Genomic DNA, 26,174 nt, shown 5'->3' with positions numbered 1-26,174 from the left:
TTTCATCAAGTTCCCAGGTGATTCTTATGCAAGGCGGAGTCTGAGGACTGCTGGCTGGTCCTCATCTCCAACTTGTAGAAACAAAAACATGCTCTGCCCCGCTGGGATGGCGACAGCACTTTCCACGCCATTCTCAGAAAAAAGCAGAAACCCAATTTACACCCTGAGCCAAACTGAAATGAACAGGGACAACCTGACTCATCCTGGTTCGCATATAATAAACGCTTGAGTATTTTCCACGGAGACGCCCTGTGTGAAGGCACTTTTATCCCCAACTTTTGCTCAGCTGATGTGCCAAGATACAGCGTGACCTCTGGGGCTAGGACAAACTAGAAGTCACCCTTTTTTCATCACAGACAGGCTAGTATGAACCTGACCACTTGTAAAGTTTGTGTTTTTTTTCTTTAAATACTTGTTGGGTTTCGCGCTTGGTGAGCTGGCCCTTCTGAGGTCTGGCTCCCTGGCCTTCTCTCTGTTTGACAAACCAGTGTGTCTGGAACTGACCTGCCCCAGGCCAGCTGCTCCCATCCTGGTGACACCTGGAGTCCACCCACCCTGACTCGGTTTTTCTTCTCACCGCCCCATCCACAAATCCCGTCCGCCCTACCTGCACAACAGCGCCACCTTCGTGCTCACCTGGTCCAGGTGCCACCGTTTCTCCCTAGATTGCTGCAACAGCCCCCACACCCCTACTGCTCCCCACTTCCCCCTCTTTACCCTACAGGAAGCCTGAGTGAGCCTGCTAAGAGGGTGAGTCAGGTCACAGCCAACCTGCCTAGAACCTTCCACTGGCTCCCATGCCTTCCCTAACAGTCCACGGTCACCCCGCGCACGGCCTGCCCCACTCACCTTGTCCCCCACCTGCCCCTCGCCAGCCCCGCTGCACAGACGGGCCTTCCCTTCTCCCGGGAAGGGCTCCCTGTGGGGCCTTGAGTCTCTGTCCTTTACCCTCAGGGTGCCCAGCTGTCACCTGGAAAGCTTCTCTGGACGTCCGATTTCTACCTGCACACCGGCTTCTAGTCCTCACCTCCACGTGAGCACATGGGGTGTGGGCCACATTTACGTGTGTGTGTTGTCTGTCGCCTGTCTCTGGAATGTAAGAGCCACGAAGGCAGGACCTTAGTCTGTTTTGTCCACTTGGATCATTGCTATGTCCCCAGCACTTAGGGAATGGCCGGGCAGGTGCTCAGCTGACTGTGCTGGATGACGGCGTGGTGGGCCAGGCGGTGGCTGCAGCTCGAGGGGCCCACGGGGTGGGGGGTGGGGTGGGAGGGGGAGGCATGGCCAAGCCCGGCGCCCTCCGGATTTGCTTTTGTCTCGTTGGACACTTACATCAACAAACTGTTGAAAACATTATCAGTTCTGGCCGATCAAAGGTCGGTGGGTAAGCACATGTGAAGATGCCTACGTCAAGTTTCGAAATGCCCTTGACATCAGGCCCCACTGCTAGGCCAAAACCACCAGATGGAAGTTAACGAAGAGAAACGTCACGTCCTGGGTTTAGGTTCAGAAAAGAAACGACACTGAAGGGTAACACCTGCCTGACTGAAGCTGTTCTAAGTGACAAGAGCTCAGTAGGCCGAGATCTGAGGTGGCCAAGTGCCTGCCTGTGTCAGTGTGTCACGTCATGGACCCTACATGAACCTCAGCGCTGGAGATTCATGCACAGCTGTGGCCATCATGTCATGCTGGGGCCACGGACAAAGGAGAGAATGCTGTATAAGAGAAAGCTGGGGGGGTGGGACCCCCATAGCCTGGACTTGTGAACTGGTCATATAGAAGAAGAAAGAAACACATGGTAGCTGGGGTGGAACTCAGAGCAGGAGAAATGACAAGGGAAGCAGACCTGGGTTCATGGTGCTGGAATTTTCTTCCCACCAAAAAATGCCATCGGGGCCGGCCGAGTGGCTCGTTAATTAAGAGTTGGCTTGGGAGCGCCAGCTCTGAGCAGCAAGGTTGCCGGTTCGGATCCCACATGGGCCAGTGACACTGCGCCCTCTACAGCTAAGATGGTGAGCAATAGCTCGACCTGGAGCTGGGCTGCCATGAGTCGCCTGCAATGGTGTAGGCTGCAGAGGGGCTGCAGTGGGCTGCCATAAGCTACTGTGAGTGGCCAGCAGTCAGTGTGAGCTGCCAAGAGCCACCGTCCAATGGCGAGTGACCGATCTGCCTCACCCGGGAAGAGTGCAATGATAATACCAACATGGGCCAGTGAAGCGACATCCTCTACAGCCAGACTGAAGAACAAAAGGACAGAAACTTGTCTGTTCTCCTTCCCTGATTCCCCAACACTGTTCCCTCTCCCAATTCCCCAATAAAATCTTAAAAAAAAAAAAAAGCCATCAAATAAGCCACCTCCAGTGCAGAGGGTGTGAGAGGGAGGTCTGCAGTGCTCCGGAGCCTGGACGGCAGCTCTAAGGGACTCTGCCCTGAGCTGTGGTCCCTGGGTGAGGTGCATTCCTCTTTCTGTCCTAGAACAGGTCCGCCCTCCACCTTGCTGTCCACACAGGTACATGTGACACCTGGCCCACTTCAGAGTGCTGTGTGGGGACTTAAGGTGACAGCGCTTGCTCGGCTGCTGCCGGCCACCCCGCCCAGAGGCGGAGAGAGCAAGGAGGCAGGTAGGCACCCCATTGGTGCCCTGGGGCTGGAGGGGGGATGGGTAGCCAGTGCCCACAGGAGGGGATGAGCAGAAAGGCTGCCCCTGGCCTGGCCCCCTGTGAGCCCTTCCCAGGGAGGAGGTTGCAGATGGGCTGCGGAGAGAGGGACGACACGAATACAGATAGAACAGAAAGTAATCACTTTATTTCTAAGAGGAAACCCATAGCAGCAGTCTCAGGGGTTGTTCTGAACACACACAATTTGCACATTTGCTCACTTAGGTTGTTCCACAAAATGAGGAAGAAGCCGCAACCTGCCCACCAATTAATACATGTTCCAAACAGCAACACTGCCCTTTATGCTTCTTTAGAATTTTGGACAAGCTCCTACAGTCCTTCTTTACAAATGGCTTAGAAGAGCCATCCTCACCCCAGGCCCAACATGGTCCCCACCCTCCTACATCTCAGAGGCCCAGGAAGGGCAGTGGGGCAGCACCTAGAGACCCCAAACGCAGAGGTCGCGTTCTCTGGTGAATTCAGGATACACCGTTTGGCAAGAGCAGGTCACGGGCCAAGCTGCCCACCCTGAGGCACTCCTGTCACCCATCTCCACGTTCCCAGCCAGAAGCTGGGCCTTCGGTCTCACTCCGCGCTTTTCCAGATGCTGGGGCCGGGGGTGGCCTTGGGACCTTGGCGCTCAGGGTAGCAGGACTGGGAGACTCCTGGCTGCTCCTTGGAGCAGCGCTGCCTCTCAGGTCACTTGTGGAAGGGAGCTCTGAGAGCTGAGCTGCGCCCTGGGGGAGGGAGGCTGGGAGAGGCCAGGTCCCCCCCCTCCCCCGTCAGCCCGCACTCACTGCGCCCCCTGCTGTCCTCTTCTGTGAGTGGCTCAGAGCTCACCCAGTGCCCTGCTCCATCGACGGTGAGGCTGCTGAATGGGCGGACCAGGAAGACCTTATTGCCTGGGGCAGGTCTGTGAGGGTCACCTCCTTAGAAGCTGGAGTTGGGGCACTGCCCCAGCCCCCACACAGAGCCTCAGACCCCAGGGGCTTGTACAGGTGGACTGGGAGTAAACCTGGGAAGCTGGAGCGATGGGCAGCCATCAGGGACCCAGCCCTCTGCCAGCACCCAGGTGGCAAATCGAGTCCATGCCCCTGGGACGGGCCTGGTGACCTTGGACAGGCTGATCCAGCCCAGCTACTCAGGAGCGCTCAGTCTTGGGCCACGAACCCTGGGACTCACAGGGCAGCAGGAGACTATATGGTGGCAGATGGACAGACCACAATAGTCAATGTCACATTGTTCCCAGGGCGTTCATGGGCCCAGATCCCCCCGAGGCCTGAGATTTGCTGCCCACTCCTCCGAACCTTCCTCTCTGGGCAGCGCTGCCACTCTGCGCCGGGGCCAGGCCTCTGCCTGGGCCGCCCTGCAGGTAGGATGGAGCCGCTGTCCGCCGGCTCTGGAAGGTGGCATTCTTCCGCTGTCCCAGCCGCCGTGGAGCAGGAAACGACAGTGGAGACAGGTGTAGCCTCCTCTTCGCCCTCCCTGCTCAGGGCTATAAATACTCAGATGCAAATGGTAAATGCTGGAGACATTAATCACAAATTACAGGTGGATGATTGTGCGTCTCTGGGCCGCGGGCCTCTGGGGGAGTAGTTCAGTTCTGAAAAAACAACAAACTCAGCCAATGGGGTGGGAGGCCCCTCAGTCTGGCTTGTCGGGGAGTCAGTCACAGACGGAGTGCAAGGCCAGGCCCAGGACAAGGAGCAGGGCGAGGGCACCGCACCCCTTCTGCTGGGCTGGAATGTTAGTCCACGAGCATTGGTACTTTAATAATTATCTTAAATGAGTGATTTAAAAAGAGCTAGACCAGCTATTTTCGAACACACGTGTGTTGGGGGGCTCCTCTGGCTCCCCATCCAGCCATGGAGACAGGTCCCAGCCCACGTTAGTTCCATCCAAAGTCCTGCCTGAGGGGCGTGGGGGGTGTTTGGTGGGGGAGTTCGCGGTCACCTGCACAGCTCCCTAGTTTGCAGACGTGGGGTCACGGCCAGGAGAACGTGCACGGCCGCTCCAGCCAGCCTGATGGAAACCAGCAGGATCACGTCTTCTCCTCCCAACAGCCTTGAAGGGAGCCTGGGTGCAGCACAGGGGACGCTGGTCAGCCCGCCAGCCACACCCTTCATTCTGTCACAGCAGGGCCTCAGTACCCAGGTACGGCCGGCCGGTCACTTAGAGGAGGAGTTGCCCAGCCTGCTCCCAACCATTCCTTTCCCCTCTTCCAGAAACCCCTGAGCAAACACCAGGCACCAGAGGACTTCTAATTTAATATTATAATAATAAAAACCATGGTGGTACAGGACCACAAACTGCATTTTAAATTCCTAGGGCCACTAATGAGCACTGGACTCCTGCTGGAACTGGTGTCAGGACAAACACGCAGAATTGATGGCTGCGGTCGCAAAAATAAACGGAGCGTGGCCTGTGCCTGCTGCAGCCTCAGCCCGGCCGGCCGCTGTGCCCCCACCACCCCGGTAGCTGCTTCCAGGGGACCGGCCACCCCCACACAAGGCAGCATTAAACGGAAAACACCGAAAAGCAAACACTTTATAACGAGAAAAAAGTGGAAGAAGACAAGTTTTTCTTTTCCCCTTTGACACCTTTCTTCTCTGTCCAAAGGGAGGATCTTAATTGAAGCCTGAAATGGGGAATGCTCCCCCTTTATCACCAAGTGACTTCAGCACACAGGATGCTCTGCTTTTTAGTACAGATTATACCTTCCTTTTTCCTTGTGTCTCTGGAAAGGATAAGTGATTACAATTTTGTTATCTTCTAAATTAAAAAAAAGGTGAAGCTTGGCGGGGTCGGAGCCGTTTGCACAGCAGTTTGACAATTGGGGCAACAACATAACTGTTGAGCAATTTTTTGCACAATTCAAAACTCATTCCATTTCTTCTTTTTTTCTTTTTTGCCAAGGAATCGGTCTAACAAACACATCCCACTGTTGCTGAAAATAATTTTTTTTCCCCAACTCTTCTAGGAATAAAATACTTTTAATGTATTTGTCATTAAATAAGATTTAAAAACCAACAATTTAAAGAGCAATTGAAAAGAGTCCCACATCCATCATGGGCTCATGTTGCTAACTAAAATCAGAAGAAAACTGAAAAAGCACTGAGACTGTGTGTTTGTGCATGTGGGTGGCTGTGCGTGGGGGTGGCTGTGCGGGGATTGTGAGGGTAGCTGTGTGTGTGTATGTGTGCACGCGTGTTACACTGTTACACCTGGCTCGTCAGCGGCAACCCTGCCTTGAAGGCTGCTTTGACGGGCTGCCAGCCCATTCTGCACGTGCCCACCTGGCGTGCTCAGTGCCACTCAGCGGTTGTCCCAGGAGCTGCCAGAAGCTGACCCAGAAGCTCTCATGAAGTTTGCTTTTTACTCTTCAAAAAACATTTCATGATTTTTTAAATGAAGGGCAGGGGGCTCTGGCAGTGTTCTATTTCTTGACCTGGGTGGTGCTTACAAAGTTGTCATTTTAGCTGGTAACTGACAAGCGTCACAATAAAGGGCCAGAAGTCACAAGCACCGCTCTGTCCACCTCTGCCCAGGGTCCAGCCTCACCCCTCACCAGCCCTGCCCTGCCCAGGGCTTGGCCGAGTCTCCTGCTCAAACCCCACGGCTGCCAGCACACAGAACCAGCTCTGCCCTCTGCTGGGCTCACTCCGCGGGTGTCCGGGAATCCTTCCATCTGCATGCCAGCCATCTTCTCACTCACATGTCCGTTAGCTACCTTAGTCTCTTCAAGTATTCAGGTCATTTGGGTTGAGCTGGCCGCAGGGAGAAGTCCCCACGGGAACAGCCAGGGCTCTAGAGAACGCCAGTCTTCTGTGAGCTTCGCCCGGCTGCCCACTCACCCCTCCTTCCCTGGCGATCCAGGCCTTGGTCTGGGCGTGTCTTGTTCGACACACGTGGAGTGGGGTCTCTGGCCCCCTCAGGAAGGCCATGGCCCATCCCAGCAAACAGACAGAGCCCCTCATGCTCCCCGAATCAGAAGGCCCATGAGGAAGGGAGCGCCCCAGCCTGGTACCGGGAGGCCGACCAGAGCAGGCTTTGCCAGGCCTGAGGGAGGATGGAGGCGGTACCGCGGGCCAGAGCCGCCCCAGGCCTCCCTGCTCCCGTGTCGTCAGCACTGCCTCGGTTTCTCCTCCCTTCCCTTCATCTAATAATATGAGCATCTGAAGTGCTGGAGGAGAGGGGGGCCAAGCTCTCTTCTCTCAAGACAGACCGAGGGCAAGTACCTGGCAGGTGCAAGCACCAAAGGAAAGTCCTAGGAGGCAGGAGGGAGGAGACGAGCTCTGGCGGGAAGGACACTGTGTGGGTCTAGTGCTGAAGCTTCGCACACAGTCTCATCTGCGCCCCTTCAGGTGTGAAGCTGAGTTACCTGGGCCTGGGATGGCCAGGTGTGCTGCTGGCAGTGGCACTGACAGGTCTGGAGACAGAGCGTCAGTCATCTCTTCCAGATCCTTCATTAGCGCCCCCACCTCCACCCCCCAATCCCTGGGTCCTCAGTGCGGCCTCTGGGCCCGGGGCTCCCCTCTGGACAGGTGACTTCGGAGTTTAAAAAGAAGCTCGTCAACAGATGCCACTTTCAAAACACTCCCACTAGGCCTTCGCTCTTCCTTGTCTGGCTGCCCGTGTCCCTCGCCGCGTGCAGGTGCTGACCGAGGCAGGCGGAGGCCAAGCCCAGAGGGCGGTCCCCACTGCAAGCAGGTGGTGGCGCGGCTGGTCACAGAAGCCTGCTCCCTCCCATTACCAAGCACAGGGCGCCCCTCAGGGGTTCCGCTCACCCCACACAGGGGAAGTGGACAGATCAGAGGGGGCCATGGGGCCCTGGGTGGGAGGGAGAGCTGCCGGTCCAGCGGCTCCTCCAGGTCTGCTCACACAGCAAGCAGCCAGCCAGCCAGCCTTCCCCCAGAACACTGCAGTTGGTGCTGCTACTTGTGTAGTCCCCACCAGTCACGCAGAACTGAGTTCGACTAGGAGAAAACAGGTCATCGACCCATTGCTCTTTGCACACCCACAGCCAATGTGTCCTGCAGACGCCAGAAGGGAGCCCCGTCAGCGCCCCCCCCCCTCATAGGCGGGGTCCTAGGTGGTACCGAGGACCTTGCGGGTGGAGCTGACAGGGACAGCCAGCCCTGGGAGAACTCTGCAGACAGGCCAGCAGCAGACCCCAGTCGGGTGGAGTTCACAGCTCTCCACGGAATGGAGAGTACTAAGGAAGACACACAGTAGCAGACGAAACTAGGAGAGACTGAGGCTGTTTCAGTGAGGACGCGGAGGAAAGCATCTTGGAGCTGCTTCTTTTCTTCAATCCTGGTCGAGCGTTGTGGTCTGGGGAACAAACAGCACACCTGGCTGAAAAGAAGGACTGCAGGGCGCCGGCTGCCAGGAGGGCCGCCGGCCGGATGTGGCCAAAGTGTGGCGATTGGAGGACAGGGCCAACCCAACCGGAAGTTGGTACAGACTTACACACACGTGCTTCTGAACATTAAATTAGCAGGTGGCTAATAACGATTTCCTTGTCAGCCTCCTAGGCTTGAAGGCTGGGTACATTTCAGAAATGACAGGTTAATGACCCAGCAGTTTGAGTGATTATCCACTCCGGCGTCCATGGGTTGATTTGCTCATTGTGTATTTTGTTGAACTTCCTCAAAGGGTTTCCGTGTCAGCCCAGGGGTCACGCTGAGCCGCATCAGGGCCTTGTGTAGGAGAGCACATGATGTTTCTCGGTTCTACCCCCGACTTAACCATTCAAAACCAAGGAAGGAAAATTACAGCATCAAAGGGATTCAAACAAGTGATTTGCTGTCTGAGCATTTCAAAAAAATCTGGAACACCTATGATTCAGCAAATGGAGAAAAACTAAAAGAAATAAAAATTAGTTGCCAGGGCGATGTGTTCCATAAAAGTACACACTACAGAAACCCACTTCCTAAAAGGGTGCCTCCAGGAAATAAAAGCCTCATATATTCTCTTCCACTCGAGTGTTCACAGCCAGTTTTGTATTCCGACACGGGCCTGTCTATTACTTCCTTCTGTTCCCTGGCCTGGATTAGATTAGAGAGGTAGGGTGGTAATGGGGGACTTGATGAAGATTGAAGACCCATTTTCTCCCCCTGGAGACCAGTCTGATTTGGACAAATTGAGGAGAACAAGGCGGCCTCTTCCTGCCCTTGGGAGAAACCTGTTCTGTGTCTGTTCCTGCAGCCAGGTCTGCTCCTCTCTGGGGCGGGGGTGGGGGTGGGGGGAACACCAGTTTTGCTGCCATCTGGGCCCACCAAGTCACTCCATGTCATGCCTCCTTTATTGGAGCTGCCGGTTGGATGAGCGAGCGTTGGGGCCCGGGCTGGAGGGCAGTGAACTGGCGCTGGGGGCCTGCAGGGCATGGGGGTCGAGCTGCTGGCTGGCCGCGCTGCTGTCCCCTGGCCCCGATTCCTCGCTGTTTTCCTCCTTCTGGCTGCTCTGCTGCTCCGGACACTCAAAGTGGACACAGTGGAACACCTGGGGAGAGGAGGCAAAGAGCCCGTGAGGGACAGGTTGATGTCCCGCCCGGAGCTGCCACCGGCTGGGACACTGTGCTGCCAGCTCTGGGGGGCTGCCACATGGGCATTAGAGGAAGTCCTTCCCGTTCCCCTGCCCCTGGCATAGACACCTGGCAGCAACTAGCAGGTTGTAAACACATTTCAATCAGTCAGGATAGAAGGTTGCAGGCAGCTCCACCGTGGATTCCTACAAAATGTTCTCACTGAATTACTCTATTGTCTCAGGAGCTCTTCTTTGTAAATTAATGAACTAATTAATTCTTGCACTTAGCAGTTGGGTTAAAAGTCAACAGGGGCTGAGCTGACAGTGGTGATGGTTGTACAACTCTGTGAAGATGCTAAAAACCACTGAACTGTACACTTTAAGTGGGTGAGTTCGATGGTATGTGAGTATCTCAATAAAACTGTTACTTTGAAAAAAGCCAGCAGGCGTTATCCCAGGGAGAACCCGGCTTATCTCCAAAGGTGCAAACAAGCCCTGCTATCCATGCATGATTATACGCTGGCTGCAGAGTGGGGGAAGGGACTTCTTCCAGATGAGGCCTCGGCCAACCTGGAACAAAGGCCCTCATGAGGAGCAGCTAGCCACCCTCCAGGAACCAGGAAAAGGTTACCTCCCCGACAGCAAGTCACTGTGGAAGCATTTTTGAGCCCCTTGCTCAGTGCTGGGCCAGCTACCTTGCAGACAGGGCACCGCACAGCACAGCGCTCAGCCAACAACGGCGAGCCATGGCCCTGACCTTGAGAATATACAGCATGGTTGGGGGAAGGGGTGTGAGCCTGACACACATGGTACACAGCAGGTCACCGCTGGACGTGAGCTGCAGGGGTCAGGGAGGAGGGGAGCCTAAGGAAGTCTCTCAGAGGCGGGGCCTTTGGGGGTACTGACCCACACATTCCCCCCCCCCCATGGAAAGTCCTCTCTCCACTGGGGTGCCTGCTGTCTCTGGGGTTCCTGTCCTGAGTTCTAGGGGAGGAACCACTCTCTGCAGTGTGGTCTTCAGTCTGGGGTACTCTCAGATCTGCTTTCCAAGGAGCGTGCTGGCAGCTTGGAGGAAATCAATTTCCAGACCCTCAAATTCTGTATTTTCCAAAACTGCCTGAGAACGTGACTGAATTCACAACACCGTTCCCGCCTCCCAGAAGGAAAGCACAGCGCCCCCAGCTCTGGCTGGGGGTGCCGCACGGGGCACAGGCCCCCCTCCCCATGAGCCTCCGGTGAGTCACAGGCCCCGATGCAAGTGTCCCTGTGAGGGTGACACTTGGCCTGAGTGAGATGTTCTGAATTCAGAACTGAGGTATATTCATGACTTATGTAATTGTTTAAAACAGGAACTGGAATTTTTCCAGACTTATGAAAACATTTTCAAGACACACTGGCAAAAGCTAAAGCCCATGGATGTAAGGCTTCCACGATTGCTTTCACATTGGTATGTCTTAGTCAATTGAGCAAATCATGTTATCAGATATTTATTCCTAATAATTAGTCCTCATCTTCTATCTTGTTTATTTTTTCTATCTCATATTAACAAAAATAATTTTATTTAAACTTAAGACATATTTTACTTCTCAAGCTGTCAAAGGATTACATTTTTTTCCAAAGCGCTTTTAGGCGATATGCAAACAAAATGTGAGAAGGCCACTGCTGCACTGAGAAAACCCTAAGCTCTCGATAGAATTCTCCAGTTAACAGGCAGGACCTGGAGGGCAGGAGGGGGCACGGCGTGGTCACAAGTGTCCCAGGCAAGGGGAGCAACACCGGTGAAGACGCCACAGAGTGATGAACCCCGTGGTGTCTGAGCAGATCAGCGGCAAACCGTGGGGACAATGGGACGTCAGCGGTGGGGCAGGTGAAGGCTTTGGAGAAGGAACCCCCAGGATCCATCGCTCACCCCATAAACACTGACTGGCTGCTTCCCACGGGGCCCAGCCAGTACATCAGCCCCAACAACAAAGATGCTGGCCTCAGGAGTGTGTGCGCTGGTGACACGGTACTGGGACTTGTGGGAAGATGCATCTGGGGCAGGGGGCCTGGAGACGGAGGGCACTGCGGGAGGGAGATCAGCTTGGGCCAACAGCGTCTTCTCCAACTGTTGGGGAGAGGTCTAAGCAGGAGGCCCCAGAGGCCACGAGGATGTGCGCGAGGTATTTAAAGAGAAAATCAGGCTGACCTTGGTTAGAGCAGTGGGGTCAACCCGACAGGTTCCAGCCTTCAGGCTGAGATGAGTTGGCACAGGCTCACGGGGGAGGCCGAGGGGCATGAGCAGGGGCCTGGCAGTGATGGATCCCAGCAAGAGGCAGAGGCTAAGCTCAGTGAGGGTCGCAGCATGGAGCAGACGAGGAGGCCTCAGCAGAATGGGATTTAAGGGTGAGATCCAACTCTTGAGGGTCCTGGTGGCCCCACAGACTCTTAAAGCAATTTGTGTGCTGGGCCAACGATGTGACAGGAACTGAGGCTGGGGCAGCCAGGTGGCCACCAGAGACTGGGGCCGGGGGACCAGGGGGCAGAAGACCAAGCTGCTAGAACAGAGCATCCTGGACAAACAGCTGGTAGGGCCCAGGCTCTCCACACGGTGCGGCCTTAGCCCCAGGCTTTCTGCCTTTAGTCTCCAGGCTTCTACACCAGCCAGAGGCCCTAGGTAAGTACGATGATTCAACTGGTAAGGCTGTCACTGAACTTGCAAATGCTGAGGCTAAACTGTAAGTGAGGAACTCGTGTGTGGTGATATGCCCGGAAAGGGCTGGTAGGTGCCCCGATGCCTGCAGCCTGTGTGGGCAGCCATGAAAGGTAGGCTATGGGGCACAAGGGCATGGCTGCGCTCAAGCCCTGGAGGGCAGAGCACACTGTGGGCCCTCCCCTGGCCACCCAGTGCTCCCAGGAGAATTGCAACCCTCGTGCTCCCTTGGGTAGGGGACACCCTTTCCTTCCCAGGGGCCTGATGGCTGGAGAGGAGCCACTGAACTTTTGATCTGTCCACGTTGGGTGAGTCCAATCCTGGATAAGGCCCATCTGCAGGGGATAAGGCACTGGTACCCTGGGAGTGGGCAGGACACAGGGCAGGGCTGGGGGACGCCTGCCACTCCCCCTGAGGGAGGACCAGGCAGAGGAGACTGCAGGGGCTCAGGAGGTACAGCTGCAGCAGAGAGCTGGGGGGACGAGGGGCTGCCCCTCCTTCCTCTAGGAGCTTACACGTCCCACAGCTTGAGCATGAACATGCACACGTGCTGTGCACACATGTGTACACACACGCACACACACACCCGTCTAGAATCAAGTTCGCAGAGAAGACAAATGTAATGTCAACTGTGAAATTATATTTAAAATATAAATTCTGTGCTTACCTTCCTGCATCACTATTTTTCCATATTCCCACTTCAATTCATTTATCTACCACTGTTTCAAATTTCACATTTCAAACTCTGATATTGAGACTAAGTGAGGCATGCATCTTCTGGCCCGCTCGCCTCATTTTGGCGGAGGCCGTGTTCTCGTACAGGGAGCTGTTTCTCTCCTTAGACCTCAGGCCCTGTGCTGTCCCCGCCATGCCACCCCGTGTTACCCCCTCTCTCCTCGTTTCTCCTCTCCTTCCTCCCTCTCCTCCTTTCATAGCAAATCTCCCTCTTTGGGCCCATCTGGAGGTGCTTACCTGTCAGCAGCCAGATGGGAGGGCCTTTTATGGAGATTTAAAAACTATCTGGGCCACGGCTCTGACCTGAGCTACAAGGTAAATGAGAGAATCACCTAAGAGCAACTATTAATCTCCTCTTCTGCACCCGCCTCACCTTCTTTAAGCATCTGAAGTGACAAGACTGCTTCTGCTGGGTTACTGAGAATTTCCAAGCACAGGACAGTCAGGGGACACAGCAGGCAGGCTTTTGCTGAGTGGCCAGGCCGACCCCAAGAACATATCCCTCCCCCCAACACTCAATCAAGCCACTCCTAGAGCTGCTTGTAAGGGAACTGCCCGCTTCCTCAGGTGGCCCGGTCATACTTCCTGCGCCCATGTCTCAGACCTTCCCTGAACCTGTGGCATCTTACTGGGCTTCCGCCTTCCTGACCCCCAGCTGTTTACCCGGCCCCGTCGTGTTTTGTAATCCATCATCTGTGCAATCCCGCGCTCGCGCTGTCAGTACGTCTGCAGGCTGCTCCTCAGAGCCCCAGGCTGAAGCCCATCCCTGAGCTGCCTGACATCTGTCCTTCCTCGAGCACAGCCCCGCCTTGTATCCAGTGGGTTTTTGTTCCTCGTGCTCTTGATTTCCAGGCATGCTCTTCCCAACCGGCCCTGCGTCCTGCCCCTGCCCCTGCGAGGCTCCCCGTGCCTTCCGCCCAAGGCCCAGCCTCCCTCCCGCCTCTGTCTGCTGGTCTGTCAGTTCCTATCTGACTCAAGGACCACGGTGTGCTAGTCCTTTCCATTGCTTAGGGCCTTGCACAAATCAATAAAAATCCTGGATTGAAAAATCAAATTAAAAAAGATCTCAGTGTGGCCGGGCGCTAACTAACGGCTGGTTCTTCACAACATGCCTTTCACCTAAAAAAGGGTTCCGGTAAGTGACGGCATCCTGAGGCGACTGGGTGACTTTCTGCTCTGCACTGAGCTGGTAACAAACCTGGGAGGCCACTCCGTCTGCAGTGAGCACTTACTATTCACAGGCCTGACTCTTCCTGCCTCATCCCTTTGTTATTCCCACTTCTCTAACTTAGGTGATGTTAATTGCATAACTGTCTTTAGCCCATGTAACCAACCTGTTTTAAGAGTGTAAATGGCCGCTACTCCCAACACACCTAACAATCCTGACAGCGAGTCTCCACGGGCTATTTTGGGGTTCTCCTGCGAAGATTTATCCTCGAGGAATCATGACCACTCCTCTCCCTGACACCTCACAACTCATGGCAGGCCCTGCCATCTAAGTTGGGGGAAACCGGAGGCCCGTGGTAGCCTTAGCTGCGACCTGCCTGGCTGAGCTCCCTGGTGGTTCTGGTGGATGCTCTGTGGCCGGACGTGAGGGACAAGGCCGTCTCAGAGCCACACTTCAGTCTGTGACCCAGAGTCCCAAGAGTGTCACTAAAGGACCAGCTAACTTTAATGCGGGCGCCCCAAGTATCTCTGGAGAGCCACACAGGCTCTGCCAGATCCAAAGGAGACACAGAGGAAACAGTTATTTTTATTAGGCCACAAACTGAGGGGTGAGGGTTCTAAGTGAAAAAGGGCGTTTTACAAAGGGAAAGATGGGCGAAGCCTGACGTCCACAAAGAGACAGAGTGTGCAGAAGGCATCAGAGTGAACAGGCTGGGGGCAGGCGGAAGTCGGGAAAGGACCGGGGCCTCCACGTGCCAGGCACAGAGGGCAGAATGAGAGTGACAGATACACTAGGTGTGGCTGGAGGGCCCGAAGGTGTGTGTAGGGTTCAGAGGTCAGGTGGTCTGAGTGCATTCATTCATTCAATCCACAAACATTTAGGAGCACCTCCTGCATGCCCCACCACGGAAGCCCTGGCCCCTCAGGGTACACCATCCAGTGAGGTCAGCAGGCACATCAGCAGAAAAGCGAGAAGCTCTGGGCATAAGAGGAGCCAGGAGGGTGTAGAGGAGGGGTCCCCAGCCAGCCTGGGGGAGTCGGGGATGCTTCCTGAGGGGAGAAGATGTCTGAGCTGAGTTGAGAAGGTCAGGGGAGGGAGCCCTTGGTGTAGAAGAAGAGAGGAGGCCACTGTAGGTTCTCCAGCCGAGGGTGATGACAAAGAAAGCAGGGAGCTGTGGGGTAGGTGGCGCTGGGGGCAATGCCGGCAAGAGGCCACAGACCGGGGCGCAGCACGAGGACCTAGCGCAGACTAGGGCAGGAAGCGAGGGACTCTGGAGGGAGGAGGCTCCTAAAAAAGGAATATTTCTTTAATTTAAAATATTAAAACAAAAACAATACATGTTTATGGTGACTAATAATTTAAGTGTCTAAAGAAAGAAAGTAGATGACAATAAACCCTTAAACCTTGTGTAAAAAAAAATCATAATAATATAAACAGAGCCACTTTAAAATGGAGCCAGGGCTGCCATCCCAGAGGAACTGCCTTTCGTGTTTTATGCCTCCAATGTTTGGAATGTTAAAATGGCAAAACAACCTTTGGACTGGGCCTAAAGCAACATTATGTGTCAAAGAACTGTTTTCAAGAACAACAAGAAAGCAGATATTATGACTACCACACTGATGACTACTGAATTGAAAATTTAAAAATTGTTTAAAATTATCATCACTATGTTATGTTATCTGCACCAATAGAAATGCCTTCCTTCCATTGATGTCATTGTTCCCCTTCCCTTTCTCATAAATTCCCATCGCCTTTGTCTCCTAATTGGAACATTATTCGGGCTTCTGCCTGAATCAGTGCTTCCCAAGTAGCTATTCTTTGATCTCAAATAAATGCTTGTTGCCTCTCACTTTGAAAGGCATTTTATTTTTAGGTTAACACTTGAAATCCCCTGATGGAGAATTCAGCAATTTGGGATAAACAGGAAATAGTCATTTTAAAAGGAAGAAGAATAGAACTTGACAACAGGCTCAGTAAGTCTGATACCAGGAAGAAAAGGGCCCACAGTGACTGCAGGGATTCTATGGGAGGACCAGACTGGCCGACTGTGGTGCTACTCAGGTGGCGGCAGCAGGGCCCCAGGGGCTCCAGGCTCAGCCAGCCACCGAGGACCTGTAGTCATTACCAGATCCTTTTGCTGTTTTTGTTTTTGAAACTTCAAAGACATCACTGAGCACAAATACTGCCCAGGCACTGCACCACACCTCCCAGCCCAGCAAGGGAGAGGGTGGGAGCAGAGGCATCCCTGCCGGGAATGGGGTGCCCAAGGTCACACCCGTGGCGGCATCAACCTCAGGGCGAAGCAGCTCCCAAGCCTGCGGTCTCTCTGCATCAGGATGCCTGCCACACACACAGAATATCACAACAGCATGTGATCAGTAATACGACGGGTGTGTGAGAAATTAATTTTCTTGGGAAGGGAGAGGTTTGGGAAGGTCAGAGAGGAAGATGTGCATCAACTAGGCCTGGAAGAGCTGGGAGGCAGATAGGGAGGGGAGTGGCTTTCCGAGAAGGGACAAAGGGAGGACTTCCGGATAGAGGTCCGGGCCCTGGCACCTCGCTCCCGGCAGCCTGCCCCCTACCCACTCTGGGCACCCAGTCAGAGGCTCTATCACTCTCTGGAGAGCACTGTGCTGGCTCAGCCGTCTCAGGGGACAAGCCAGCCCACCAGCCTTGCACCTAACATGGCCCCAGTGCAAAGGCAGCGTCCAGCCAGGCCCTGGACTACTGCAGGGGCAGCACAAGCCCCGTGGTGTGTGCGCCTCCCATCATCCTGTGCAGGCTGGGGTTCCTTCCCTCGGGACCCCAGGCCCTTCGGATGTGCACCCATTGCATAAGGACACCCAGGGAGCAGGCCACGTGGCTGGTGCCGGCCCAAGCAGCCTCCATCCCCGCAGAGGTGCATGAAGTTGGGGAGGCTGCAGCATCTCTGCTCCTTTCACAGGAAACTGGAGGAGGCAGCCCATGGCTTGGAGCAGTGGGGGGACACTGGGGGGTGGGGAGGCCATCTGGAAATGTGCTGCCTGTCCCGCCACACCCCCAGGCTCCTCTTCTCACTAAGCACCTGTGGGCCTCCCTCAAGGTGGAACAGCCAGGTCCTGAGTTTCTCTTTGCTCAGAAGCTTGTGTGATCCAATTTCTTTCCTCTGAACCTTCCCAAGACTGCAATACCCCTCGGAAAGGATGTGACCAAAAGTGAATGAGGCATACAGGGCAGAGTCACACCACTGATTTATGCAAAACCATTACCACCGTTGCCGCATCATTTTCCCTTCCCCTTTTCGGCAATCATGTATCCCATTAGCCTGTTTGATTGCCGCTGCTCACAAAGGGGCACCTTCGCTGAACCAGCGTCAATGGCCTCTGGATCTGTCCCCCGAGAGGAGCCGGCTAATTTGGAATGTAGTCGTGTGCATGGCTCCGCCACAGCCTCAGTCACTATCCGGTGTCCTTTTCTGTAGCTGCTGTTTAGTATCACTTTGCCTTTCCTCTCTGGGAGCCATAGCTTTTAATGTTGGAGATAGTCTTGGGTGTTCTTTGTGAACCCTGGAAAGGAGGCACACGGCTGTAGCGGCACCTTCTCGGTGATCATGCTGGTTCCTTGGCTGCGCCTTTCATTAGAGGGACTTGCCAAGCACTATTTGTTTGCTACGTCTTCAGGGTTTTTTAAAGCAGAGAAGCCCCTGTTAATTTTCCCAACTTGGCCTCAGAGTCCACTGTGAACTGCAGCAGAAATCGGGGAAATTTAATAAGTGGTGATCAATGGCTCTACCTTGCCTTTCTGGTTTCTCCTGAGTAATTTCCACAGGCGACTTTCATGCCAACCGATACAAATAGGATTTCTGATCCAAGCTTTCAACTTCCATTTACAAGGTGACGTATCTTTATAACAGATATCTACCTCTCAATGATATTTGCTCATAAGTCAGGAACAGAGACATGGCTTCTGAGTTACACCACCCTGCAGACTTCCGGTTTTTCTCTCACAACGTCAAGCGTGGCAGCATTACACACCCACTCGGCATGTGATAAACTTCAATGGATCCTAATGATGGTGACAATTAACATCTTTCTTATACTCCTCTCAGGAGCAGAAGGGTCCCTCCATAGACTGCAGGGATGTTTTTATTTTATTTTTTAAAGATTTTATTGGGGAATTGGGGAAGGGGAACAGACAAGTTGCTGTCCTTTTGTTCTTCAGTCTAGTTGTGGAGGACATCGCTTCACTGGCCCATGTTGGTATCATCATTGTGCTCTTCCCGGCTGAGGCAGTCACTCGCAGGCCATTGGATGGCCGCTCACGGCAGCTCACGAAAGTGCACGCCAGCCGCCGGCCAGCCCCACTGCAGCCTACGCCATCGCAAGCGACTCACGGCAGCCCAGCTCCAGGTCAAGCTGTTGTTCACCATCTTAACTGTAGAGGGTGCAGCGTCACTGGCCCTAACGTGGGATCCGAACCGGGGCCCTGCTGCTCAGAGCTGGCATCCCAAGCCAACTCTTAACCAACATGCGCCACTAGGCCAGCCCTGCAGGGATGTTTTATTTTGGTTCCTTTAAAAACGAAGACCAAGTGTTTCCAACAAGACACCCCTTTTTATCATATAAATCAGAGTTTTATGTGTGGACATCTGAACAGCCCAAAACATCGTTTTCAGGTAAGGAACCTGTTTCACAGGGAGACATTTCCAGATTGTGAGCAACACTCTAGCACTGCCTAGGGTGACAGGGCACCCAAATACTTTTACACAGTAGTCATTCTTAATGGAATGTGAGGAAGTTTCTTGGTGATGCTGCTTACATATGGCAACAGTTTTCTAACTTTCAAATGTCTCTTTTCCATATTCACATAGGCCAGGGCACCCACAAATAACTGAAACCCCACTGCTTGGAACATTCTGGAAAAACAGCCTTTCCAATATGTACCACCCCAGGCAGCCCCAGAACTCCTGATGCCGTTTTCTGTGTGTGCACACTCCAGAGTTCCACGGACAATGAGTCACTCAATTAGTTTGGCCCTGGATGGGCAGAAGGTATCTTTTCATTGTTGAAAAACTAAAGAACAAAAAAAGGGAAATGTTCTAGTTCCCAGGTAGGACCTGGCTGATGTGGCCTTACCAAGGCCCCCTTCCCGCTGGACAGGCATCGAGAGAGCCCGGCTGTGGCCTCACTCTCCCTAGAATGCCGGCGCACGTAGCCCCAGCCATCTGGGGCAGTTCTTCACCTCGTCTCGGTGATGTGCGTCTGTTTTGTCTGGAAGAGCTCCAGCTGCGTGAAGATTTCGGGCTTAACTCCTAGCTGCTGGCTCAGCAGTGGGCCCCGTCTGAGGTGATCCTTTCAGGCTGGATGTCTCCATCCATTTCACTGCTTAGCGGCTCCGGGCGCTCACCTGCTCAGGTTCTGGGGGTACCTGCTCCCAGGCCAGTTATTTGGTGCAGAATTATCGCTGCTCCACTACAGGAGGCATAAGGACTGTGGAGTGCTTGGAACAATGACACGTGCTCACTGTTGTGTCACCTTCCCTCTCTTTTCCCAATAAAACCTTTCATAATAGACATTTAAGTATGAAGATGCCTATTAAAAAGTCTTCGGTTATAATTATGCTACAAACTAAATATTTTTCTACTTTTTTTCTTTATCACTGGAAAGGAACCTTTAAGATCTAGCTCATTCTCCTTACGTTAAAGATAAGTGTCCTGGGAGCCAGGGAGGCGAACTGACTTGCTGGGAGTCACAGCGGGGGGGGGGGGTGTGAGGCTGCCACCAGTGCCAAGGCCTCCTGGCCACACGTGATGAGACTGCCCTTCCTCCCACCGCCTCTCTATTCCTCATGCATTATGCCTGCTTCTCAGGCTTACTTCTCCATCCTCCTTTCTTCTTAGCCTGATTCTTCTGAGGCGCCTGGCCTTGACCATGTGTAGTCTTTAAGTCCATGTTAAGCTCACTTTTAACCACCGCCCATCCCATCCTGTATTTTCTCGCAACAAATGCTCCCAGGTGTTCTCATAGCCATCATAGCTCTACCATTCTCTAAGGTCAGGGGGATTACAACCTTGGTCAGATCTTCATTCTCCCTCGTTCCTCTGATTCAGGTTGTCACAAGTGAGTCCCCAGAGCTGATATCCCTCAGCACCCTGCACCAAAGCTCTGGCCCCAGTCTAGTTTATGGAGGGGCTACCGTGTGCTGGACACTGGGCTGGGTGCTGGGACACGCAGATACCACGACATGGTCTCTGCCCTCAAGAAGTGTGGTGCAGTGGGGGACCCAGGCAAAGCCTCCTGCTGGGACGACTGCGCAAACTCACAGGTGCCAGCCTGGCCTACCTGGCCCGGTCCTGGGCCTACCGCTTGTAGTGCTCACCCTCTCTCTGCACACACCTAGTCCTGCCCTTGCAAATGCCACCTCAGCCTCGTATATAGCGCACAGGGCACCCAGGTGCCGTCTGAAACCTGGCTTGTTTCAGTGATTTCTACTCCCAGCAGGCTTTATCTGTGTGTCCCCTTTCCCCATCACTGCTACATGCAACCCCTGGACTGCTGGGTCCTCTCTGGCAGATGTGGGCGTTCGAGGGCTGCAATGGCGTCTCTATGTGCAGAGCACAAGCTCTCGGAGGGAGAGGATCGCCTATCCATTCATTGCCTCTGTATCTCTCTGCGTCTCTGCCACCAGGATGTTCGTGTGAATTCTGGTGCTGCCATTTGGGAACCCTGGCCTTGGGAGCCAGCATGACTGTGGTGCGTCTTTGATGCTTAGAGAGTATCCTCTAGAGGATGCTGCTGGGGAAATCCTCAGAGTGGGGGGGATGGGGAGGGGGAGACAGAGAGGTCCTGATCAGACCTGGGGGTGGATCTGGGAACTAATGATCACTAGGCCAGGAAGGGTTTTTTTTAAAACAGAGCCCGTTTCCTTGTTTTTTTTTCTGCACTGGAGCCACATGTTGCTATGGGAACGAGGATGGCACTGGGAGCCCACAGCCACTCACCGCCTGACAGGAGCCTGTTAGTAAGTTGTGCCTCACTCCAGGCTCTGCGCTGAGTGGTCCTGGAGGGCAGCTCAAGTAGCCACTTGCAGACGTTCTGTCCTGCTGCTGCCGGCTCATGCACAGCCTCCTTCCATCTCAGGCTTGTGGGTAGGTGACTATTCCCTACCCTGAGGAGGACCTGCAGTCCTTCTCCTCCGCTTCCCAAACCACCCCCCACACAATCGCCTTCATGTCTACCCAGCCCCAAAGGGCCGGGCTCATTTGATCCACTTTATAGATGAGGAGCCTCCCACCTCAGGCCCTGGCCCCTACATCCATCCACACCACCCCCTGCTTCAGTTCCTGTCACTGCGCTTTCATCTCTACCATCGACTGCTACTGGTAACGCCACCCAAGTCCGCGCTCTTCCTGTGGGTTGGTTTCTCTCAGGCAGTGAAACTGCAGTCCCCCTAACGGGAGGCCCTGCCTTGGTGTCCCTCCTAGATCTAGCACGGGCTGGTGCACAAACCTGCCTACAGGACCCATCCGATTGCCAAGGTGTGCCTCAGATAACCGGGCCAGGGCGGAGCGGGACTCATTTCTGAGGCTTTACCATTTATTACGCCTTTTGGGAGACGGAGCAGCCTGGATACTAAGAGCCAGGCTGCCTGGGCTCAAATCCGGCTCTGCCACTCACCAGCTGGCTGACCTTGTGCAAATCACTTAACATCACTCAGCTTTAGTTTCCTCATCCATTTCCCCTTTTTGCTTAAAGCAAAACATAAAATGTAAAAGCCATGCACTAAAAAGTGCATGAAATGCACATGCACGGCTTGTTGAATAACTGTATACAGCGAACACCACGTAAGCCCCACCTGGGTAAAGAACCAGGAGCACTGCTGGGCCCTGTGGTCCCTCCTCAGGGCCCTTCCTGATCTAAGTCTCGCCGCCCCAAGGAAACTGCAGTCCTGGCTTTAATAATAATCACTCCACTGCTTAAAACCACCTGTGTATGTGTCCTTAAGTGTGATAGCTTAGCTCTGCCTGTTTCTGACATTGACGTGAATGTAATCCTACCACTCGTATTTTTGGGTCTGGCTTCACACAGGCAGCGAGCAGCCCTCTGGACCACTTCCTGCACTTGCTTGTCCTTTCTCTCGCAGAAGCACCGTCGTGCGGGGTTGCTTTTGGGTCTGGGATGAGCAGTGCTGCCGTGAGCATTCTCGTTCTCACATCCTGAGCTTGTGTAAGAGTTTCTTTAGGGACTATACTCAGGTAAATGAGCAGTCATAGGGCAGGCGTGCACGTGTTTAGCAGTGGTAGGTCACACCAAATAGTTCTCCAGAGTGGCTGCATCCGTTCATACCCCACTGCACTGGACGGGAAGCGCCCACCGCCCCTCACCCTTGCTGATACCTACTATTGAGTTTCCTCATTAAAATGCAGGGAGAGGGCTGGCCGAGTGGCTCAGTTGGTTAAGAGCTCGCTCAAGAGTTTGAGCTCTGAACAACAGCGGTTCGAGTCCTCAGCCCGAGCTGAGCTGCTGCTGAGCTGCCAACAGGTGGCAAGATGGCTCAGCTAAAAAAAAAAACAATGCAGGGAGAGCAGAACCTACTTCACATATGAGGATTATATAGTATAATAAATATGAAGGGCTTGGAATAGGGCCTGGTACTTAGTGAGTGCTCAGTAAATGGCAGCTATTACAATTTATAATAATAGTAGCAATAATTATTATTATTATAAGGGTCCTAAAGTAGGAGATGCTGAGGTTATTTGACACACATACTTTTCCATTTACAAAAGTTTCTGGGTTAGGAAGCTCCTTTGTATGACGGCAGAAACCCTGCCTCAGAATGCCATGGTTTCTCGATGACGAGAAGCTGAATTACTAAATCTTTTCCTTTGTTTGGCTGACTGATGGGGAGAGGAAGAGAGAGATGGACAGACCGATGATTCATTCACTGGCTCAGCCAGCAGGTACTCTGCGTACTTGCCAGGCCCATGCTCGGTGCCGGGGATACAAAGATAAATATGACACAGCCTCTCTCCTCAGCTACATAAATTCGATAAGTAAATGGAACCCTGGGAGCTGCCTACAGACTGTCAATACCATCCTTAGTTTCTGTTATTGACTGGCAAAAGCTTTCATGTGGGTTCTTGGGAGCAGGAACCAGGCTTTCTCTGTGGCAGAGTTAGTTTTTCCCGTCCTTTTTAACCCGTGGGCTGCTTGTGCCCCTCAGCTCCCTGCCTGCAAAAAAATCACTCCAAAGCTTGCTCTCAAACACAGGTTTTCACAAAAGCCACAAAAAGAAGCAGGCATAATGTCTATTTCTTTTAACACATTAACTTCTTTGCATGGGTCCACATTCATGGGTCTCCTTTGGGCCCCGGCTGCCCTCCTTAAGGATGGAGGAGTGGGAAAGGCCTGTGCTAGGTAATTCACGGAATGAACAGGGCAGGTCCATGAGAGGTGCTGCGTCAGAACCAGCGTGGCTCTGTGGCACAGCCCCTGGAGCAGAAACTGAGATCTGCTGTGACACGGGTGGTGTTGTCGCCAAGGCCCGGTTCTAATAGTTTTTGGACAAGAGAGCCTTCGAAAGGGGAGCAGTGTCTGCCTCCTGAGTAGCTCATAGTCCATCAGCCATTGAGGCAGGTGGGCCGGAATGACCATGTGATCGCTGACCTGCTGACAGAGACCACCATGAAGCAGCTGAGGAAACAGGTGAAAAGGGCCTTTTTGGCTACAGGCACTGGGAGAAGCCGATGAATGAAAACTGAAGGAGAGCAGGATGAGAGCGTGGGTGTGCTGGAAGACAAACTGACGTGTGCCTGCCATCTAGTGCCGAGTGTGAGGGGAAGACAAAGGACATGCTGCGAGTGGGCAGAGAGGGTGTGCGAGAGGACGGCCAAGGGTAAAGCAGAGAAACACGAGACGTGAGGAGTGCGGCAAGCACAGGGGAGAGTACAGAGCAGCGAGAGGAGGCGCAGAGCAACACACACACACACACACACACACACACAGAGGAAACGAAAGGAAAACGTTCTCAGAAGTTAACATAAATGACAAGGATGACACCGAGTACACAGGAGCAGGAGGTCATGGGGGAAGTGGTGCAGCCTTTAAGAGGTAAGCATTAGGGAATTTATTGACAGAAGTCATAAACATAGCTAAAAGTTAGATGAATTCATTCCTGCGGTGCTCACAAAGGAAGATGAGAGACAGATGCCAGCAGCAGACATACACTTCCCAGAGGAGAGGGATGAAATGCCGCAGGAAATCAGAAGTGTGCCAAAATAGGTGATCAAGAGATCTAGATCTCCACAGCCGGCCAAGGCTGCTGTCACCTGAGAGCGACCCCTGGCCCGGGCGGAGAGAAGCGAGGGAAATTAACATGCAACAGACAGATGCTGGGCCCTGCATGCAGGAAGGCCTGGCGGACTGGAGCAAGACAGACACAGACCTACACGGGCAGGAAATCCCAACCTGGCTTAGCTGGGGAGGCCTCAGCTATTCCAATAGCAGCCGATGTGTAGAGGTCAGCACTTTCCCCGCCGTCCCCTGCCAGCAGCTCTGGCCACTTCCATGCCGTGCAGGCCACTTGTCACCTTCCCCCAGAACAGCCCAACCCCATCTATTCTGAATGCTCTTCAAGCTGCACTTTCCCCGTCATCCCCTGCTCTGACCCTTCCTTTCTGGATGGCGCAGCACCTGCAGAAAGCAGTCTTATCTGGAAGATGTGGCAGCTTATTCACCCACATTTCTCTTTCTGTTACCATTGCACAGACAATCTTAACTTTCCATGCCGAAAGCCAAGTCCATCTATGCTTCCGAAATTGGCACAAAGTCTTCGGGTTGGTAAACATCTGTGTCTAAAGGGAAACAGGTCCTGGCTGTGACGAAATGAAGGCCACTGGTGCTGCTTGGCAAACAAGGAGTGATAGAGGGAAGCCCCGCCTTCCTTCTACATGCACTCCACTGTGATGAGGTGCTCTGACCCTCATTTTTTGGTGGCATGGTTGTCACTCCCATGGGACTAGGGATCAGGGTTGCCCCGGGACCCCAGCCATCCTGGTTTCCTGACTCCGCCCCAGCCTCCTTTCCTAGCTGTCTCTGCCATCTCGGTGCTTCCTCAGGGCTGCCTCCACCAGGAGTCCTGCCCGGCCTACCCGCGTCACCCCAGCCCCTAACACAGCCCCTGTCCCTCACACCTCTCTGCCACAGTGACTTACACACACTCCTGCCCTAAGGCCGGCCATGCTACTTCTTCCAGATGACGTCCCAGAACCCAGCTACGTGGCAGTGAAGCGCGTTCTCTTTGAAGGTTTGCTATATAGGGGGTGCCAAAAACATGTATACACATGACTTGTATTCACCTTTTGTTATCGGTATCTATTGAGTATTGCAGTTTTAATACAGTTTTTTCCTTTCTTAAAATATGTATACATGTTTTTGGCACCTTCTGTATATGCTTGATGCCCAGTGAAATTCAGCTTTTTTGTGCCTTCTTGTATGCTCTGAGAATGATACAATTTATGAATCCTGCTTTATGATCCTGGTCACTATTTATTTTATGACTTAAGATGTTTCACAGTTGGCAACACTACATCGAAGCTTCTTTTCCTGATCAATAGCTGACTCACTAAGGCAGCCGAGCGAGCTGTTCCTCGGCCTAATTTGACAGATCACCAGTTGGTGACTGACCAGCAAACCCATTCCAACTGGCGGGTCCAGTCTGCAAACTAACTGGTCCCAGGTGGCTGGGGCTCCCTGCACATACAGTTTTGGGACACTCATCAGAGGAGGGAAGACCTTGCACTCCAACTTTAGAGGTCTGTAATGGGGATTACTCTTGTCTGGTCATGAGGTGATGGGTTGGGGACCGAGCTGGAGGAAGGCCCTGATCAGACTCACTCCAGAGCTTCTCAGCCTTCTCTGACTTAAGGATTCCTTCTGTTGTAATATATAGCTGCAGAGCCCCATTTAGGAATTAAAGAAAAATTTGGTCTTTTAAAAATTTTAATTTATTTATTTTATTATTACTATTTTTTTAGGAGGGCGCAGCTCACAGTGGCCCACATGGGGATTGAACCAGCAACCTTGGCATTACTAGCACCACGCTCTAACCAGCTGCGCTAACCCGCCACCCCTGGTCTTTTTTTTGTTTGTTTGGATGCTTTCACATAAGAAACAAGTGACTGCAAATGAAAAATATTTCACGTTCGCTTGATATATTGTTATGTAAAAGTAAATTTAAATTGTTTTCTAATTTAATAATATACACATAATTAATTTAACATAAGTTTAAGTGGTAAGAAAAATTGGGATTTATTGGAAAAATTAAAAAAATACGATGTTTGGTTTGGGGATCACATAGTTGTATGTATTAAAAATGAAGAATCAGGACTGGCCGAGTGGCACGTTGGTTAAGAGCT

At 53.2% G+C, this 26,174-nt stretch overlaps 1 protein-coding gene across 1 annotated transcript in view; it reads right to left on the bottom strand.

The window, feature by feature from the left end:
* Positions 1 to 2,794: 2,794 nt before the first annotated feature.
* The window catches only part of BTBD9 (BTB domain containing 9), a 424,803-nt gene continuing 401,423 nt past the window's right edge, over positions 2,795 to 26,174 (bottom strand). Inside the window, exon 12 of the mRNA XM_019666564.1 lies at positions 2,795 to 9,161. Coding sequence (XP_019522109.1) covers positions 8,964 to 9,161 — 198 coding nt within the window. The 3' untranslated portion in view covers positions 2,795 to 8,963. The remainder of the gene's footprint in view (positions 9,162 to 26,174) is intronic.

The sequence above is a fragment of the Hipposideros armiger genome, unplaced genomic scaffold (genome assembly GCF_001890085.2).
Source record: "Hipposideros armiger isolate ML-2016 unplaced genomic scaffold, ASM189008v1 scaffold_475, whole genome shotgun sequence".
NCBI classification, from domain to species: domain Eukaryota; kingdom Metazoa; phylum Chordata; class Mammalia; order Chiroptera; family Hipposideridae; genus Hipposideros; species Hipposideros armiger.
Note: the sequence above shows the minus strand (reverse complement) of the source record. Positions and strands in the feature narration are given on the sequence as shown.